The sequence below is a fragment of the Myotis davidii genome, unplaced genomic scaffold (assembly GCF_000327345.1).
Source record: "Myotis davidii unplaced genomic scaffold, ASM32734v1 scaffold458, whole genome shotgun sequence".
Classification (NCBI taxonomy): Eukaryota; Metazoa; Chordata; class Mammalia; order Chiroptera; family Vespertilionidae; genus Myotis; species Myotis davidii.
The window spans coordinates 25,291-43,510 of record NW_006289819.1 but is presented as its reverse complement, the minus strand read 5'-3'; the positions used below and the strand labels follow the sequence as shown (position 1 = coordinate 43,510).

At 48.5% G+C, this 18,220-nt stretch overlaps 1 protein-coding gene across 1 annotated transcript; it reads left to right on the top strand.

Moving 5' to 3' along the window:
* Nucleotides 1–843: 843 nt before the first annotated feature.
* Nucleotides 844–17,476, top strand: LOC102775240 (cytochrome P450 4B1). Its single transcript, XM_006762537.2, has 12 exons — nt 844–1,094; nt 10,519–10,660; nt 10,835–10,879; nt 11,415–11,542; nt 12,292–12,416; nt 12,677–12,828; nt 12,979–13,085; nt 13,852–14,042; nt 15,700–15,833; nt 16,428–16,492; nt 16,594–16,676; nt 17,063–17,476. The coding sequence occupies exons 1-12, from the start codon at nt 915–917 to the stop codon at nt 17,244–17,246; spliced, it is 1,536 nt and encodes a 511-aa protein (XP_006762600.1). The 5' UTR covers nt 844–914; the 3' UTR covers nt 17,247–17,476.
* The last annotated feature ends 744 nt before the right edge of the window (nt 17,477–18,220 follow it).

Sequence of the window (18,220 nt, the reverse complement as noted above, 5' to 3'; positions counted from 1 at the left end):
TTCATCTGAAACATATGCAGTGAATTGTTTCCTGAGGGGCCCTGACTGTTACAACCCAGGACTGGAGGGAGAAATAGCAAACTCTCCCCAGGAGAGTTAGTACAGCTGGGACCTGGATCAACCTTGTTCTTTAACAGAACTCTGGGCGGGCCATTGAGAGCTACAATTGCCTTGCTGTGAGGCTTTGGATAATTCCCTGCCCCTCTCTGGGCCAAAGTGGCTACCTTCATCAATCCAGGAGGGACTGAATTTGATGATCCTCCTCGTCACTCTGAAGGTAATATTATATGTTCTTTAGTGTCAAGTTTGTACTATGATCTTGGGGTGAAGTTGGCCCTTTTCTGACCCAGAATCTCCCTTCTGGGGTTAGAACCTTATTCCTGAAGTGCCTCATAAAAAAGGGACTCAAAGCATCATGAGTCTGGCATAAATGCAAGCCCTGCCAGTGGCCCATATGGAAAGGGACAGTAGAAAGCACAGGCAAGCTGAGCCTCAGGTTCATTATCTGGAAAATGGGTGTAAAGAGTAGTACCTGTGACCTCCTTGTTTGGGTTAAATGAGATAGTGTGTAGAAAGCACCTGAAACAACAAGGTGCTTATAGGCAGTCATTATGCCAATGATTATAGAAAGCATTACCTTCTGTTTGCTCCTCCAAGGAACCAAGGCAGGATAACCATTGTCTGATCTCTTTGGAACCCACCATCTGTTTTCTCTCCAGCCCTTTGGAACTAGTCGGCCAGGCAGACTGTTGTCTGTAACTTTTGGGGCTGCTGTCTCTGTCTTATGGAGCTCTGCCCCGCCCATCCTGGGCTGCTATCGGCAGGGCTGTGGGAAGAACTGGCAAGGTGCCTGGGTCTAGAGTATAAAGGAACCCGAGGGCAGTGGGAGGAGACTGGTGGCTGCAACTCCAGCCATGGTGCCTGCCTTGCTCCCCCTGAGTCTTTCCCGCCTGGGCCTGTGGACTTTGGGACTGATCTTGGTCTTAGGTTTCCTCAAGTTCATTCGTCTGTTGGTGCGGCGACAGTTCTTGGCCAAGGCGATGGACAGCTTCCCAGCGCCCCCCACCCACTGGCTCTTTGGGCATGCTCTCGAGGTACGTGGGGGATATGAGGAGGGAGGGGTAGAGAAAGAAAATGGCCTCTTTTCCTTTAGAGAATCCAGTCCAATCTCCTGGGGGCTATGGAGGGAGACCTAGTTGGGCAGGGAAATGATATCCTGGGAGCAAGCCATGGTTCCCATTCAGCTTTCCCACCTCAATTTCCCATTCAGGATCTCCACCTCAATCCTGCCTTCTGAGCTGGCCTGGGCGGGGTCACTTTTTAAAAAATATGTATTTTTATTGATTTCAGAGAGGGAGAGGAAGAGGGAGAGAAACATAGAAACATCAATGATGAGAGAGAATCACTGATCAGCTGCCTCCTGCATACCCCCCTCTGGAGATTGACCTGGGAACCTGGGCATGTTCCCTGACAGGGAATTGAACAGTGACCTCCTGATTCATAGGCCGATGCTCAACTGCTGAGTCACTCCAGTGGGGGCACTTTAAAGTTGAGGACCAGGCAGGCCACAGACTCCTTTCCATCATTCTGAGACCCAAGGTTCAGACAGAGCTCTCTGATAAGGGCTTGTTTATAGTATCAGTGCAAAAACCCTGGATAGTCATAAAATTAGGCAATCTCATTTAAAGTTTAGCGAGTGTCATTTTTGTTCTGTGCAATGTAAATATTTCAATTTTTAAGGCAGAAAATTAAAGTGAAGGCAAAGATGAGTGCTATTACCTGAGAGACCTCCCAGGGCATCTAGCCATTGGTGCCCCCAAAGGTGGGGTTCTCCTGGCCATGCCTAGAGGCTGGTTCAGGAGCTGTGGCATCTTCCTGGGTTCAGATCATGACTTGTCCCCCCCAGTTACCTAAGGGTGGGGAGACCGCCTTAACACTCATTGTCAGGAACACCCCTTAGCTCCCTACCTAGATGGGGAAGTAGACCAGAGGTTTTTTGAACACAAGGCAAGGAACACCTGCATTGGAATCAACTGGGAGAAGTAGATTCCTTGACTCCCAGTCCCTGGAGATACTAATTAGCATATTGCAAGTACCAGCCTGAATTTAAAAACCTTCATGAGTGTTTTGCTTTGCAGCTGGGTTTGGGAGCCCAGGTATAGATGCCAGAGTTTAAGACTCAGAGAGAGGCATAATTACTTCTACTTCCTGAGTACCTTCCCCCATTCTCAACCTGGGGAATTGCCTCTCCTCTATGGTTGATGCTGGGAATGAACTTGACTTTTAAGTGAGGATTTCCCAGGCTTATTTTTTTGTCCCTACAAATAACTCCTCTCTCAGGATGGCCTAGTAATCTAAATGCACCTTGGAGACACCCAGAAAGGAAAGGATGCATCAGGGACATAAATCAGACCCAGGCCCTGCTCTCAAGAAGCTTACTGTCTATAGAGGGGAAAATTGACACTAGAGCGTCCCCTGCCCCAGGCCGGGTAGGGTGCCTAACCAGGAGTTTGCATCAGCCCATGCTCTGTATCTCAGCACTTGTCTCATTGGGTTGTCATCTTCTGTTTATTTGTTCATCGTCCCCACTAGACTGTGACCCCTAGAGGATGGAGATCTGGTCTGATTCATCCCTGTACCTTCTGGGTCTGCACAAAGCCTGACTCAGAGTAGGCATCACTGAATGAACAGTGAATGTTGGAGAGTAGGGAGGGGTATCTATAGAGGAGAAAGAGTGATGGAGAAGACAAGTGGAGGAACCAGGAGGGGTTTGGAAGAGGCTTTGCTAAGTGCAGAAGGAGGTAATGAAAAGATTGCAGTCTAACCCTAATGGTGGTCTGAGAGGCATTTGGGAGACCTTCAATCTCTTTTCTCTCATACCCCCTCCACTTCCCCTTGCTCTATCAAGCTGGGTTTTCTAGAAGAGGGACCTTGCTCTCCTACCCCCATATCAGACCTGGCTGTCTCTTCCCCCAAATCCCCCCATGATCCAACTTGAGAGTGAGTAGAAGGCCTGGAACATGGCTTAGTTCTGGTTTCTTGGCCCTAACACAAATATGTGAAAGGTCCTGGCACCAGGAAGGGCAGAGAGGGGTGGTTGTTCTCTAGCACTATTAAGGTTTCCTGGGGAACCATGGCACACCTAACTCCTCTGCATTCTCCTGGGACTTGGCACCTCTGGTCTGGTTGGATCCACACTGGAGCTTGAGAGATGGGAGGGGAGGGATAATTTTTCATAATGTAAAAAGTAGAAAATTGAGCTTCATAAAGGGCAAGGAATTTACCTATCCATGTAGTAGTTCAGAAATTGAGTCAAGGCTGGACCCTAGATTCCTGCCTTTTCATTCAGCACATAATCAGGCCATAAAAATCAGGTCTAGGTTTGATTCCTAGACCTAGTTATGGTGGGAGTAGGAAGGGAGGAGGAGGACTAGTGATGAAAGGAAGGGCCTGGGGCAGGGAAGAGCTATCTGTTGGAACTAACTTCTACCTTCTGTTCTTCAGTTATAATCTGGAGGTCTGGAAGCATCTACCTGTCATCCTCCTCAATTCTCAGAATGTGTCCCCTTGAGGTGGGGTTATGTCCTATTCTTCTAGGATCCTGTTCATTCCACCCTGGGGCTCAGGGAGGGCTTTGTACATAACAGATGCTCAGCCATATTATTGGCCTAAAGTTAGGGATCTTGGGAGGGACCCACAAATCTGACCTGCATGTTGGGGTTGGGAAAAGGAATTCCAGCTCTCAGCCCAGGAAAGGCACTCTCCTGAGACTGCATGGAGATGTTGGTCCTCTCCTTACCTGGGCCCAGCAGAGAAGAGCATGAAGGTGAAGGGGTGGCATTCAGTCACATTCTCAGAGAAATGTGCAGGGGATCAAAGACCTGAACGGTCAGGCCTTACTTAAAAACTTGCCAGGTCCAGGGGGTGGGTGACTCCCACATCCTTCTACCCCAATTCACCTCTGTGCCCAGGAATAAGGTACCGCAGTGTTGGGTCACACTGTGCTGTACCTATGGAGGGCATAGATGTGCAGAGAGACCAGGCTGCCTATGGACAGAACAGAGGGCAGGTGACCAGTTGTGTAACTTAGAGAAGCTGGCTAGGTGTGCCCTGTCTCATCCCACCCTCTGAGAAAGGACACCCTAGTCCTTTTGATGGGAATGCAGCTCCAGTAGTGGGGTCAAGAGCTGTCCTCAGCCCTACCAGATTTCTGAGGCAATCAGGAGTACATAGGAGAAAGCTGGGCATGGGGAGTCAGAGGGCTGGTTCAAGCTGTGGACATGGTCAGCATAAGGTCAGGGTCTCCTGACCCTGGTGGAGATGCTACAGAGGGGCACACTCATGGCTGATGTGGGAAGGAGTGGAGCTGAGACGAACCAGATCAACCTAAGGCTCCTTCCACCCCTGAAATCCTGTGAGTCTGGTTTCTTTGTGACTTAAGCCTCTCCCTGCCCCTGTCCACTTGGGTTCTCTGAACCTGGGAGGGATGAAGAGAAGGGGAGCAGTCAGGGTGATCAGAAAGTAAATTGGTAAGGAAAACCCAGGAGGTCAGATGGAAAAATAAGAGAGACACAGGAGGAAGGAGGCAAAAAGGGGTTGGGAACACCAGAGTTCCCTCTTACTGGTAGATGGAGATGATGTAGTGATAAACTTTTTGACATTGTGTGCACAAGGGCACTGAAACTCTTACACCCCCACCCACCCCGGTTAAACTCATGATGGTAAATTCAGAAGCAATGAGTGAGAAGATCTATGGGGAGATTACATTGGACTCTGCAGTGGGCTTGAAAGGAGAAGAGCCCCAGAGAAGGCAAAAGATGGGTAGCTGGAGACCAAAGTAGCCAGGATCCCTGGGGATACATTGTCAGATGCTCAGTCTCTTTCTTCAAGGCTGTTTCCTGGAAGACACATAGGTTAGTTGGGTGGGTGAGGACCATGAAAGGGAACTTTGCAGGAAGGAAAAATAGGGCCAGCACTTGCACATGACTAGCACACCCTAGGACTATGAGGTGCACAGCTTATGCCTATGGAGATGATGTAGTGATAAACTTTTTGACATTGTGTGCACAAGGGCACTGAAACTCTTACACCCCCACCCGCCCCGGTTAAACTCATGATGGTAAATTCAGAAGCAATGAGTGAGAAGATCTATGGGGAGATTACATTGGACTCTGCAGTGGGCTTGAAAGGAGAAGAGCCCCAGAGAAGGCAAAAGATGGGTAGCTGGAGACCAAAGTAGCCAGGATCCCTGGGGATACATTGTCAGATGCTCAGTCTCTTTCTTCAAGGCTGTTTCCTGGAAGACACATAGGTTAGTTGGGTGGGTGAGGACCATGAAAGGGAACTTTGCAGGAAGGAAAAATAGGGCCAGCACTTGCACATGACTAGCACACCCTAGGACTATGAGGTGCACAGCTTATGCCACTGAACACCGCAGCTCTGACAGACTTTAATGTGCAGAAGAGAATGCAGAGTAAGCATGTCAAACTCAAAGGCTAACACGGGATAAATAAACAAGGATTAAGTTTATGTGGGCCACAAAAAAACAAAAGCTTTAACTTTCATAGAAACGTAGGTTTATTTCGATAAAGACATGCTGAATACAAAGGGCTGAAATAAATGAGTAATCATTAACATAAAGTAATTGAACATTTTAATAAAAATTAATATTTTTTCTTGAACATTAACTTACCAGACACTAAATAACTGCACAAATTAATAAGCATAACACAAATAAACCTATTTTTCTTGGTCTCTGAAAGTGAAATATTTCCTGTTGCGCACACCAAACAAGTCAGTACAAGACTAATGATGTGGCAATCGGTGGCTGAAGTATTCACTGCTAGTATTAGGGGGGAGAAGTGGTGCACTTGTGTGTAAGGCACTAAGGGAAATAAATGCAACATGATTATAGTAATCAGTCATCAGCAAATGATGTAGTTCATTATTAATAATCCTATATAATAAAGAAGTAATATGCAAATTGACCATCATACCCTCGCACAAGATGGCCGCCCCCCATGTGGGCACAAGATGGCCGGCAGAAGAGGGCAGTTGTGGGCAATCAGGTCAGCAGTGGAGTGCAGTTGGGGACGACCAGGACTTCAGGAGAGGGCAGTTAGAGGTGACCAGGTCATCACGGGAGGGCAGTTGGGGGGTACCGGGCTGGCAGGAGAGGGTAGTTGCGGGGGACCGGGCTGGTAGGGCAGCAGTTAGGCATTGATCAGGCTGGCAGGGGAGTGGTTAGGGGTCATCAGGCTGGCAGGCAGAAGCGGTTAGGGGCAATCAGGCAGACAGGCAGACGAGCAGTTGGGAGCTAGCAGTCCCGAATTGTGAGAGGGATGTTTGACTGCCAGTGTGGGCCCAATCTCTAAACCGGCAGCTGGACATCCCCTGAGGGGTCCCAGATTGGAGAGGGTACAGACTGGGCTGAGGGACACACTCCCCACCAGTGCACGAATTTCATGCACTGGGCCTGTAGTTATGTATAACAGGCAATTGTAAAAATTAAGTTATGAAATTTTTATTAAAACATTTCTTATATACTGTTATATTGGCTGGGCCGCAAAAATATTCATTGTGGGCCACATGTGGCCTGTGGGCCGAGAGTTTGAAATGCTTGAGTTAGAGCAGCACTAACCTACAAGAAATGGACAAGTCAGTTCACATCTCTGCACTTTAGTTTTCTCATCTGTAAAATGGGAGTAATTACCCATTCTGCACGAGACAATCTATGAATTCACTCACATAATACCTGACATATAGGAGATACTTAATTCATTTCTGTTCCCTTTCATTTCCTATGTTAAGAGATAGAATGCAGAAATGAGCAGCAAATCTGGACATTAGCCAGAGCAGGCAGCTTAGGGCTGGCTGGGAAAAACAAATAAAAATCTGCAGCTGTTTGCAAAACTGCCTGTCCTCATTGAGCAAGACTTTGGGCTGGTACCTCAGGATTGTAACTGACTTTGGCCAGTGTTTACATTAGTCAGATGCTTGGTGTGCTCTCTCCCCTCCTTTCCTGCCTTACTTTTTCTTCATTTCCTTTATTTACTCAATTCACTCAACATGCACTTTATCAAGTATGTACTATTTCCAAGGCCCTGGGGTGAGGCCCTTGGTGACCTGGAGATGTCACCTGGAGATGTATCTCTGCATGTGGGAAACTCACAGCCAGAGTAGAGTCAGGGGTCTTGGTGTGAATCCTAGTTCCATTGCTACCTTGCCATGTGACCAAGCTTTTTTCCCTCATCTATAAAGTGGGAATTATGACAGTGTCTATCTTGTAGAGTTTTCTGAGGATTAAATGAAAAAATTTGTAGAGCAGGATTAGTGCAATACGCAACCACATTAAATGCTCAATGATGGCCAATTATAATATTACTAGTGGCCAGTGTATGAATCCATGCACATTGAAAGGAAATTAATTAGAAGAAATATTTTAATATCGCTATTCACCCTTTCTCTATAATAGAAGTGTCAACCAAATTCACAATTGACAATGACAGATCGAAACACATGTGTGCAATTGACGCCAGTGAGAGTTTTATATGTATTGCGCATGCACGAGTCAACTTAGCTTTTTATATATATAGATTAAACTTGCTTAATTAGATCTGCTTTCTGATGTAGCTAAACTTTTTCCAGCCCAGTGAAGCACTCCAACTTCTCAGCAACACAGCAGTAAATATCAACATGAAGCAGATTATTATTGTAGATCACGCAAGGAGAACAAAGGGTAAAATATTTAACTGCAGCAGTGTTTAACTATATCCTGTGCAGTGAGAAGACCCGAAGTAATTTTCAAGGTCCACCATTTCTTACTTCTTTTCAGTTGGGTCAAGTTTCTAACTTTCTAAATCTCCATTTTCTAGCTAATGAAAAGAAAATAGGATTCCACTGAATCTCCTCTCTACCTACTCCAGGACTTCTGTGAGGATCAAATGAGATGAGGCACGGGAAAATGCTTCACAGACATTTGGTTAAAGTGTGAAATGTTTGCACCTGGCTATAAAGCAAGTCGGGTTCCTGGGCCTCTAGTCTAGTATAAAAGGCTAATATGCTAAGTGTCCCTCCCACCTTCCGACCGGTTTCTATGACACGCACTGACCACCAGGAGTCAGGTGCTCAATGCTGGAGCTGCTATGCCGCTCACAGACAAACAACATCATGGACCTGGTCCCCACAAAGCAACACTTGGCTTCCCCCAAGTGGGACATAGGCCCCGCCACCACCCCAAAGCAACAGCCCACCAAATCACAACTGATGCTGCTGAGAATCCATGGCTCAAATTGTGGCCCACAGGTATCAAGTGTCCAGGGGGACAGAGTTGCAGAATGTAAGCCAACGTCAGTTTTCTGTTTGACAGGGGATAATGTTTGGTTAGGCCTTTATACAAAGGTGGAAATATCTTAGGGCATGTTCAGAGCACATTCTCCGGTAGTTGTGGGCATTTGGGAGTAGAATGTGTCAGGAGATGCAGTGAGGAGGCTTGGGGGAAAGTAGGCATGAAGAGGAGGGAACTACTTGTCAAGGGCTCACCTTGTGCAGGATCCAGCTCTAGGTCCTTGAATGTCACACGACCTCATCCAATAACACATGCACCTGCATGATTTCACTAATGTCAAAGCAATCCTATAAGCTAAGTATTGTCATCCCCATTCTACAGATGAGGAGAGCAAGATTCAGAGAGCCTAAAAAACTTGCCCAAATTCACATACATTAAAAGTAGGGGAGCCCTAACTGGTTTGGCTCAGTAGATAGAGCATCGGCCTGTGGACTCAAGGGTCCCAGGTTCGATTCTGGTCAAGGGCATGTACCTTGGCTGCAGGCACATACCCAGTGGGGAGTGTACAGGAGGCAGCTGGTCGATGTTTCTATCTCATCAATGTTTCTAACTCTCTATCCCTCTCCCTTACTCTCTGTAAAAAATCAATAAAATATATTTTTTTAAAAAAGTAGGGGAAATCCATATTCAAACTCAGGTCTGTCAAGCTCGGAAGTTTGCTGGCCAGGGAGTCAACGTTCCTGATTCAAATCCCCGCTCCCTTACAAGCTGTACGGTCCTTGGCAAGCAACCTCAGATCTCTATACCTTAGGCTCCTCTTCCCTAAGATGGGGCTTCATAGACTTGTTTTTTTAAAAAAATATATTTTTATTGATTTCAGAGAGAGATAGAAACATCAATGATGAGAGAGAATTATTGATTGACTGCCTCCTGCATGCCCCCTACTGGGGATCAAGCCTGCAACACAGGCATGTGCTCTTGACCAGAATTGAACCTGGGTCCCTTCAGTCCACATGCAGGCCGATGCTCTTTCCACTGAGCAAAACCAACTAGGGCGACTTGTAAGCATTGGATGAGGTCAAGATGCAAGGTGTGTGGAAGAAGGCCTGGCACACAGCAAGTGCTTAATAAAGATTAGCTATGCCTCCTCACAAATAATGAAGCTCACACTTTATACTGAGACCCATGGCCAGGCTTCTGAAGGATCTGAAAGACCCTCTCAAAATAGGAAAAATGGGTAAATACATAATGATACATTCTTATAGTGGAATACTATGTAATTGTGAAAAATATTGAGGGACAGTAAATTGCACTAGTTTGAAAAGAAGGACAAGATACGTTAAATGAAAAAAAGGGCAGGTTTGGAAAAGTGTTTATTGGATACTCCATTTTTACATAAACACCTCTGTGTGAGTAGGTGTGGTTAGAGAAACTCCCAGAGAGCACACAACACGCTCTGAATGGTCTCTCCAACTTCATCTTAAGTCACTGTCCCACATGAGGCAGCTGTTGGAAGACACCATACTTTTTCCCACCCCAGAGCCTCTGTACTTGTTCCCTCGGCCTGGAATGCTCTTCCCTTACTCTTCACATGGCCAACTCCTTATCATTCTTTGAGTTTCACCTTAAATGTCATCTCCAAAGAGAGGCCATCTGGATCACACTTATCCAAGCAGATCTCCCTATTAGTCTCTTGTGTAGCACAGTGTTTACTTCCTTCTTAGCACTTACTATTGTCTGAATCATTCCGCTTAACTGTTTACTTGTTTCTTATCAGTCTTCCCCATAGAATGAAAGGGCAGGACCATGTCTGCTTCTTTCCCTTGAGATGTCTAAACAATGCCCTGCACATAACTGGTCCTCAATAAAAATGTGTCAAGTGATTTAACAGGGCTGGAATTAAGGCGGTTTCCTTCTTGCACAGCAAGCTGGTATTATCTTTCTAATGAAAAGCTTCAATGCTAAAAAAAAAAATCTCTTTTTGGCTGCAGTTTAGATAGAGGGGTGGTGGCACCAGGTGAAGGCAGGTTGGCCAATTTGGGGTTGTTGAGCTAACCCAGGTGCAAGTAGGTGGCTTGGACTTAAAGCAGTGGCTCTGGGTCTGGAGAGGCACCTGGGCTCAGAGATCGATAGGACTGAGTGACAGGCTAGGAGAAGGCAGGCTCAGGGACTTGGGGCATGGCTAGTAATGTCAGGTGTCTGAACGGCCTGGCCTTCTGTCATCATTACAGATACAGCAGACAGGGAACCTGGACAAGGTGGTATCCTGGGCTCATCAGTTCCCCTATGCCCACCAACTCTGGTTTGGACAGTTTCTTGGCTTCCTGAACATCTATGAGCCTGACTACGCCAAAGCTGTGTACAGCCGAGGGGGTGAGCATTCTTGGAAGAAGAGGGTACTTCCTGAGACCAAAGACACCATATGGGGAGGAGTCCTGGGTCTGAGCCCTAAATCTGGGCAGATGACGTTCACATCCTGCTTACCAATAAGCCTCTTTTAGGAATCTCCCAGTTTTGGCTTTACCTAATCTTCTCTGTCTCCTACAGACCCAAAGGCCCCAGATGTGTATAACTATTTCCTCCAGTGGATTGGTAAGTGGTTACCTTCGCTGCCCTTGGTGCTGGGTGACCAGGATCCTTCCCTGCCCGGTTCCCACTCAGTCAGTTATTCATCCACTGGATCACCTGGTCCCATGTGCAGTTCCTAACCTCATCTGCTCAGTGAGGAGAAGACAGGGAGGAGGCAGGAGAGTTCCTGGATAGTCAAGGAAGTAGGGCCCAGGTAGCTTCTCCTTCTGGGTGTCTTCTCCCCTGGAAAGGCAGGGCAAGGGATCTGGAAAATCTGAGTGTAAGGAACAGCACTCAGGAGAGGGTGGCACTAGAGTTGATCCTAGGAGATATTACAGATGGTGCTGGCCAGGGTAAGGGCTTGAAAAAAGGTATGGTAGTGGGCCCATGGCTGGTGTTACTAGAGGCTGTGTGGCTGGAAGGCAGAGCTGGGTCAGGAGATGAGGCTGGGTGGGGAGGACTGGGGTGGGTGAGGTGGGGTCAGCTTGGCCTCAGGATGCCAGAGATGGGGCGGGATGGTGTACACTGACAAGCCCTCCCTCTCCCGTCCCTTCTCCAGGGAAAGGCCTGCTGATTCTGGATGGGCCCCAATGGTTCCAGCACCGCAAGATGCTCACACCTGGCTTCCATTATGATGTGCTGAAGCCCTATGTGAAGGTGTTTGCCGACTCCACACGCACCATGCTGGTGAGCTCCACAGGCCCAGCTCTAGAAGGCTGTGCTGTTGGCCAGCCCCTCCCCACCCCAATTTCCCCTGGAGGAGAGCAGCGAGGAGAATCGCTGAGGCACTGAGGTCCTTCCTGCCGGAGCAGTGCCAAACCTTGTTATGCCGACTCCTTTTCTCTGCTGGCTGCTCACTAGGTGTGGAGCTCCATGTGGCCAGGCATCGCTGGCCCCTGTCTCCACCAGGAGACCCAGCCATTTCTCCCACACCAAAGGGCCTCTGTAGCAGGAGGGGGTGCCTATATCTGGGAATATGAGGACATCCATTTATAGCTAAAAAGTGTCTCCTCGTTCTCTTTCTACCACAACTGCCTAAAGCAACACCATTGACAAATCATTTCTAAAAGCATGCCAGGGGTCCGGGTCAGGCTCAGCATCTCAGGGCTGGAAAATCCCTAGAGGTTATTCAGGGTTGTCTTTCCCCTTTAGAAAACTCCTACCCCAGCATCACTGCTGGCCTGATTTACACACTCACTGTGCTGGGCAGCTCACCACCTCTTTCTTGGCTCTTCAATTTCCTTATATAATGGCTGCTATGACAGGGAGAAAAGTGTCTATGCATCTGTGTACTGTGCAAGGCCTGCCTCCTAGTCCTGCCCTGTGAGCCTGAAGCCCTACCTGCCCCACCCCCACATTCCAGCAGGGTCCTGGAGGGCAGGGAGGGGACACGAAGCCTGCTGGCCCCCACATTACTTCCCTTCTCTGGGTTCCAGGACAAGTGGGAGGAAAAGGCTCGTAAGGACAAGAGCTTTGACATCTTCAGTGATGTGGGCCACATGGCGCTGGACTCACTCATGAAGTGCACCTTTGGCAAAGGAAACAGCGGCCTGGGCCACAGGTCAGAGGGCCCTTGGAGCTGTCCATAGTCTCAACTCAGGCCAGCTCAGAGGGGAGAGTTGGCAGGACTCTTGGGTCCTGGTCTGAGAGGAGACAGAGTCTTGCCCCAGGGAAGACACATTCAAGCTTTAATGGGGAGGCTTAATGGCAGGGAGAGTAAGGGAGAAAGCGCTGTAGCTGGGGCTAGATTCCTGGAATGGGGCAGCTGGGACTCTACTGTGGGTCAGTATCTAAGTGCTCCCCCATTCTTCTGCTGTGCAGGGACCATAACTACTACCTGGCAGTCAGCGATCTCACTCTGCTGATGCAGCAGCGCATAGCGTCCTTACAGTACCATAACGACTTCATCTACTGGCTTACTCCGCATGGCCGCCGTTTCCTGAGGGCCTGCCAGGTGGCCCATGATCACACAGGTGGGCCTTTCCCACAGGGTCCGCCCACAGGAAGTCTAGGGTCTATGCTAGCTCCTCTGGGCCCCTCTGAGATGTTTTTCATGCGGACTTCTGTTCCCCTGGGGGCAGAGGATGAATCCCAAGCAGTGACACCCTGTACTTCTGACCCAGATCAAGTCATCAGGGAACGAAAGGCAGCCCTACAAGACGAGAAAGAACAGAAGAAGATCCAGAACCAGAGGCACCTGGATTTCCTGGACATTCTCCTGGGGGCTCGGGTGAGTGTACAGTTGCCCAGCTCCTCTGAGAACTGGTCCCAGAGGGGTGTTCAGACCATCCTCCTGGGACAAGGATCACTGGACAGCTGCAGGGGGGTGTTAAGCATTTTCCTCTTCTTTCCTCAGCAAGTATGATCTGTTCCTAGTCTCATGACACACATCAGCAAAGGCTCAGAGGTGGGGAGGTGCAGGATGTGTCCGGCTGTAGCAATGGGGAGAGATATAGTGGCAGGGACCCTGGGTAACATGTCAGAAGGCCCAAAACCCATTCTAGACTTCTAAGACTCTGAAGAATCTCAGAATCTTAGAATCTTAGAATCTTAGACTTCATTCATTCGCTCATTTATTCACTTCATAAATTCACTGAGCCCTGCAATGGGTTAGTTACTGTGCCAGGGATGCAGAAGATGAGGAAGACCTGGCACTACCCTCCAGATGCTTACAGTCTAGTGAAGAAGGATGTTGACAAAGATCTCTTCCTCTGTCGGGTGGCATTCTGTGTTTCAAATGAGCAGAATCAACAGTCCAGGCTAAGTAAGGTTGCAGGTCACTAGCCAGAGGGGTCAGGAAAGGCTTCCTGGAATAGGATGCATCCAAATGATTTTGGGAGATCAGATAGAAATCTGGGGGAGGGTTCTAACTTTCAGTCTGAAACACAGCTTTCACAACCTCCCTCAGACCTTCATTTGACAGCTGCTGTTATGAGTACTTCTTGGTCCCTACCCCACACGCCTTGGTTTGCTCCATTATGCCTACCTTAACCCAGGATGAAAATGGGATCAAGCTGTCAGACGCAGACCTCCGGGCGGAGGTGGACACATTCATGTTCGAAGGTCATGACACCACCACCAGTGGCATCTCCTGGTTTCTCTACTGCATGGCCCTAAACCCAGAACACCAGCATCGCTGTCGGGAGGAAGTCCATGAGATCCTCGGAGACAGGGACTCCCTCCAGTGGTGAGTGAGTCTGCGGGGAAGCGCAGTCTGTCCTGCTCAGCTGCAGGCTGTGTCCTTGCTGTCTGGTGTCATCGCAGATGACACAGAGCCATCCCTGGAAACCAGGTGAAGGCAGCAGCAGCTGTCCTGTTACCTGCAAGGCGTGGATGCTCCCCGGAGCCCCTTTTCCAACTGCAGAGTCTTCTCCAATGTGAATAATGTAGAGAACGTGGTCAACAGGAGGCCAATTTCTTGTGTGTTGATTCTGATGGTAGAACCTGACTACCTGTCTGGGTTCCTGGAGAGAAAGAGGTGCAAATTGAGGATGAACAGAGTTGGGAAAACCAAGGGAGCTGACCCCTTCTCACCTGCCTTAGGATGGTCATGTGCAGCCTCCAGACTCCTAGGGTGAAGGAGAAAATACTGTTTTCTAATCTCCATCAACAAGAAACTGAATTGTTCTGTCTCCTGGTTCAAGTTGAACTCATTAACTCAATACTATTGATGCTGACCTTTCTTTGCTGCAGGCTCTCTGGGAATCTCTCACACCTCTGCCTCCACATCCCTTTCTCCCTGCCTTCTCCCCTCTTGTCATTACCTGAACTACGTATTGGGCAGGGGTGCAGAAAGTGTTCAGCGGATGGGAGAAAGTTTAGATTTATTTGAGGGAGACACACAATTCCAGGGTCTAAGATTTAGAGGATGAAGTCTCCATTACTTATTTTTATTGGTTGGCTGTTGGAAATCTTCCAGGGTGTCCAGCCACATGTCAGGTGCTGTTGAGGGTGTGGGTTAGAAGAGGAGGAAGAGGAATCCAATTTGCTGTCCTTGGACATTTTAGAGAAACTAACTCACATAACTAAAAAGCTAGAGAAAACCAAAGAATGAGTGACCCCATGGTACAGGCAAAGAAATCAGAAGGGGTGGGGCTTAAGTTGACTTTCTAAGGAGAGGTGAAACTCCTGCAAAGGGAGAGAGCTGGGCATTCTAGGTTGGGAAACAAGGTGAACACAGGCTGGAGGCATGGAATTGAAATATTTATTTTATTTTCCTTTATTCCATCTGGAACTTGAAGCAACTCAAAGGATACTTATTCAATAAAATAGTAAAACACAAATAAAAAATGAGGACTGGAGGAAAACCTAGGGGTTATGTAATGATGTATTGCATAGTAGTTATATTTGGACATCACAGTTGGGTCTGAGCTTCTTACTGGCAAAAGGGAAAAGAAATATATATTTATCTGAGCTTGTCGTTATTAATGCATTTATTACTTCATTCAACCAATGGATGTTAGCTTCTGTTCCTTTCCATTCCAGCTCCAGAAGGGAATCTAAGCAGAACCCAAACAACTGTCTCTTGTGTGGCTTCTGTGGGGCTCTGAGAGACACAGGAGTGAGCTTGTCTTTGATGGCTGGGTGCACACACTTCTCTAGGGTCCTGGGCTTTCCCCTCCCAGCAGTGAAGATGAGCTAGGGATAGAGAAACGTGGAGTCAGAGCCCTGGGTCTAAGTGGCCACCCCATGTCCAGTGTGGCCCGACCACCTGGTGCACTTGTGTTCCTCTGAGTCTTGGGGTTGTGATGGTTGTGGAGGGGGGCAGTTGGGGCTGGATCCTGCCTTCCCGCAGGGCCCTGTGGCTCCTCATCTGCAGAAAAGACTGGTTGTGTTGCCGGCAGGGATGATCTGGGCAAGATGACCTACTTGACCATGTGCATTAAGGAGAGCCTCCGTCTCTACCCGCCCGTGCCCCAGGTGTACCGCCAGCTCAGCAAGCCTGTCAGCTTTGTGGATGGTCGCTCTCTACCTGCAGGTGAGATGGTGTGGATTTGGGGCTGGAACTGGATTTCTTGAGGATGCTTCTCTGACACTTGCTGTGCCTTTGGCTCACTATTTGCAACAATGGCGGAGAACTCATGCTTTGTGTTTGGCCTGGGTCCAATCCTGGCTCTTTAGAATGAGCACATTTCTCCACCTCTAAGCCTCTTTTTCCTTCTCTGTGAGATGGCTGTGAGGAGAGTACCTTTCTTACAGGGTTAATTTCAGGGTTGTCATGTACCACTACGCAGGTAGTGCCTTCAACAACTTCAGGAGGCACCATTCACATAGCAGAAAGTGTGGAAGAGTCTTTGCCTGTCCTGTTTGTGTTGGGTTAGTCCTTTTTGTTCCATTCCATGAAAGTCTGTGTTGGGTGCTGTGCTCCGTGCTGGTGCTACAGGAAATAGGTATGATGACGATCATAAGCACGGTGATGTGCTGAGGGTTGTCATAAACCTTCTGTCACTAGCAGAGCTGAGGCAGGGGCTGGCTCCTAGTTAGGCAGACATGAGAGGATTCAGGTCCTGTGAGGAGGTGGGCCTGGGTGTCCCAGGACCACCTGGTCACCTGCCCTCTACTCTGCCCACAGGCAGCCTGGTCTCTCTGCACATATATGCCCTCCATAGGAACAGCGCAGTGTGGCCCGATCCTGAGGTACCTCATTTCTGGGCCCAGAGGTCAAATGGGGTGGGAGGCTGTGGGGGTCACCCAGCCCCTGAATCTGGCAGCTATTTAAGCAAGGCCTGTCCCCTCAGGTCTTTGACCCCCTGCGCTTTTCCCCTGAGAATGTGACTGGACGCCACCCCTATGCCTTCATGCCTTTCTCCGCTGGGCCAAGGTAAGGAGATGCCAGAATTGCCAGGTCCTCAGGACTAGGGAGGGGAGGATGGACGATGTTATGGGCAAGGCATCAGTTTGGGGAACTCTGTGATGAGGGGAACCATGCTGGGTGATTCTAATGCTGGCTATGTTCCAGGAACCTTCTTCCTACCATCAATATATTCATGTCCCTAGCAGGTGGTGGGGTGGGTGAGTCATTCCAAGAGAGACCCCCAATGTGGATCTCCTTAGTCTGGGACCTATTGTGCTCCCAAACTCTGTTTCTTGAGTCCAGCCAATGATTCATACAAACATAATTATTGATTTTTGTTGGCCCCTGAGAACACTGGGTTTCATCACTCCAGACACTCTACAACCCAATGCCTCTTTATGTCCTCACTGCAGGAACTGCATTGGGCAGCAGTTTGCCATGAACGAGATGAAGGTGGTCGCGGCCCTCTGCTTGCTCCGCTTTGAGTTCGCCGTGGACCCCTTGCAGCCACCCATCAAATTGCTGCAGCTGATCCTGCGCTCCAAGAATGGCATCTACCTCCACCTGAAGCCACTGGGCTCGGGCACTGAGAAGTAGTTCTGCCAAGAGTAGGGCCTAAGATAGCTCAAGTTGTGGTCTCTCGCTGAACATTGCTCCCTCCAGGCTGGACTGTGGAGCAGCTGTGGCTTCCTGTCTTTGGGAGGCTTGTATTATAGACAGTGAGTAGGTACCCACATACAGAGTCACCGTCAGGGCAGAGTCATGGAAACATGTGTGTCTATAAATGCTTATCATACATGTAGTCTAGAGCTGACTCATTCATTCAACAAATGTGGTGAGCACCGATTTGTTTCTAGGATCATGCTTTTTCTCCCATAATTTGCAATCTTTCTAAAATGCAGCAGAAACTTACATTACAGCCTGGGTGATACAGCAAATGCAATGCAAGGTGTTCCGTGGGATTCATGGTTATGACCAGGCATTCACTCACTGCACATGATAGAAGAATGACTTTTGAGGCTTACGCCTTAACTGAGATGGCTATCTTTGTTTAACTATATGTATGTGTTTTTGGAAAATAGCATATGGAGAATTTGCCAAAAGCAAAAAAATGTATAGAGCAATACATTTCTAAAGCAAGCACCCAGGACACCACTGCCAAGGTCAAGGAGTATGGAGTATGATTTCACAGGTATGTTTTATGACCTCTTGAGATGGATATCTGTGACACCCATGCCTTTGTCAACGTCTGTGTCACAGTCACCGCGTGCTCTGGGTGTATGGGCTTTGGCTGGGGGAGGTGGTAGAATGACAGACGGAAGCTTTCTGGAAAGTTGGTGCCTGAATTAGGCCTTGAGCCAGGTATGAGATGCAGAGAAGGAATTTGGGGTAGAACCTCAGGCTGGGGCCACATGAGGAATCAGAGATCCTTCCCCAGTATAGGGAGGCAGATGAGTGCATCCCATCACAACAGGAGGTGTGACTATGGCATTCAGGACCCTGACCTAGGAATAACATAGGATGGGACAGGAAGGGGACCTATGTTCAGAATCAGCAAGAGAACAGGCCTG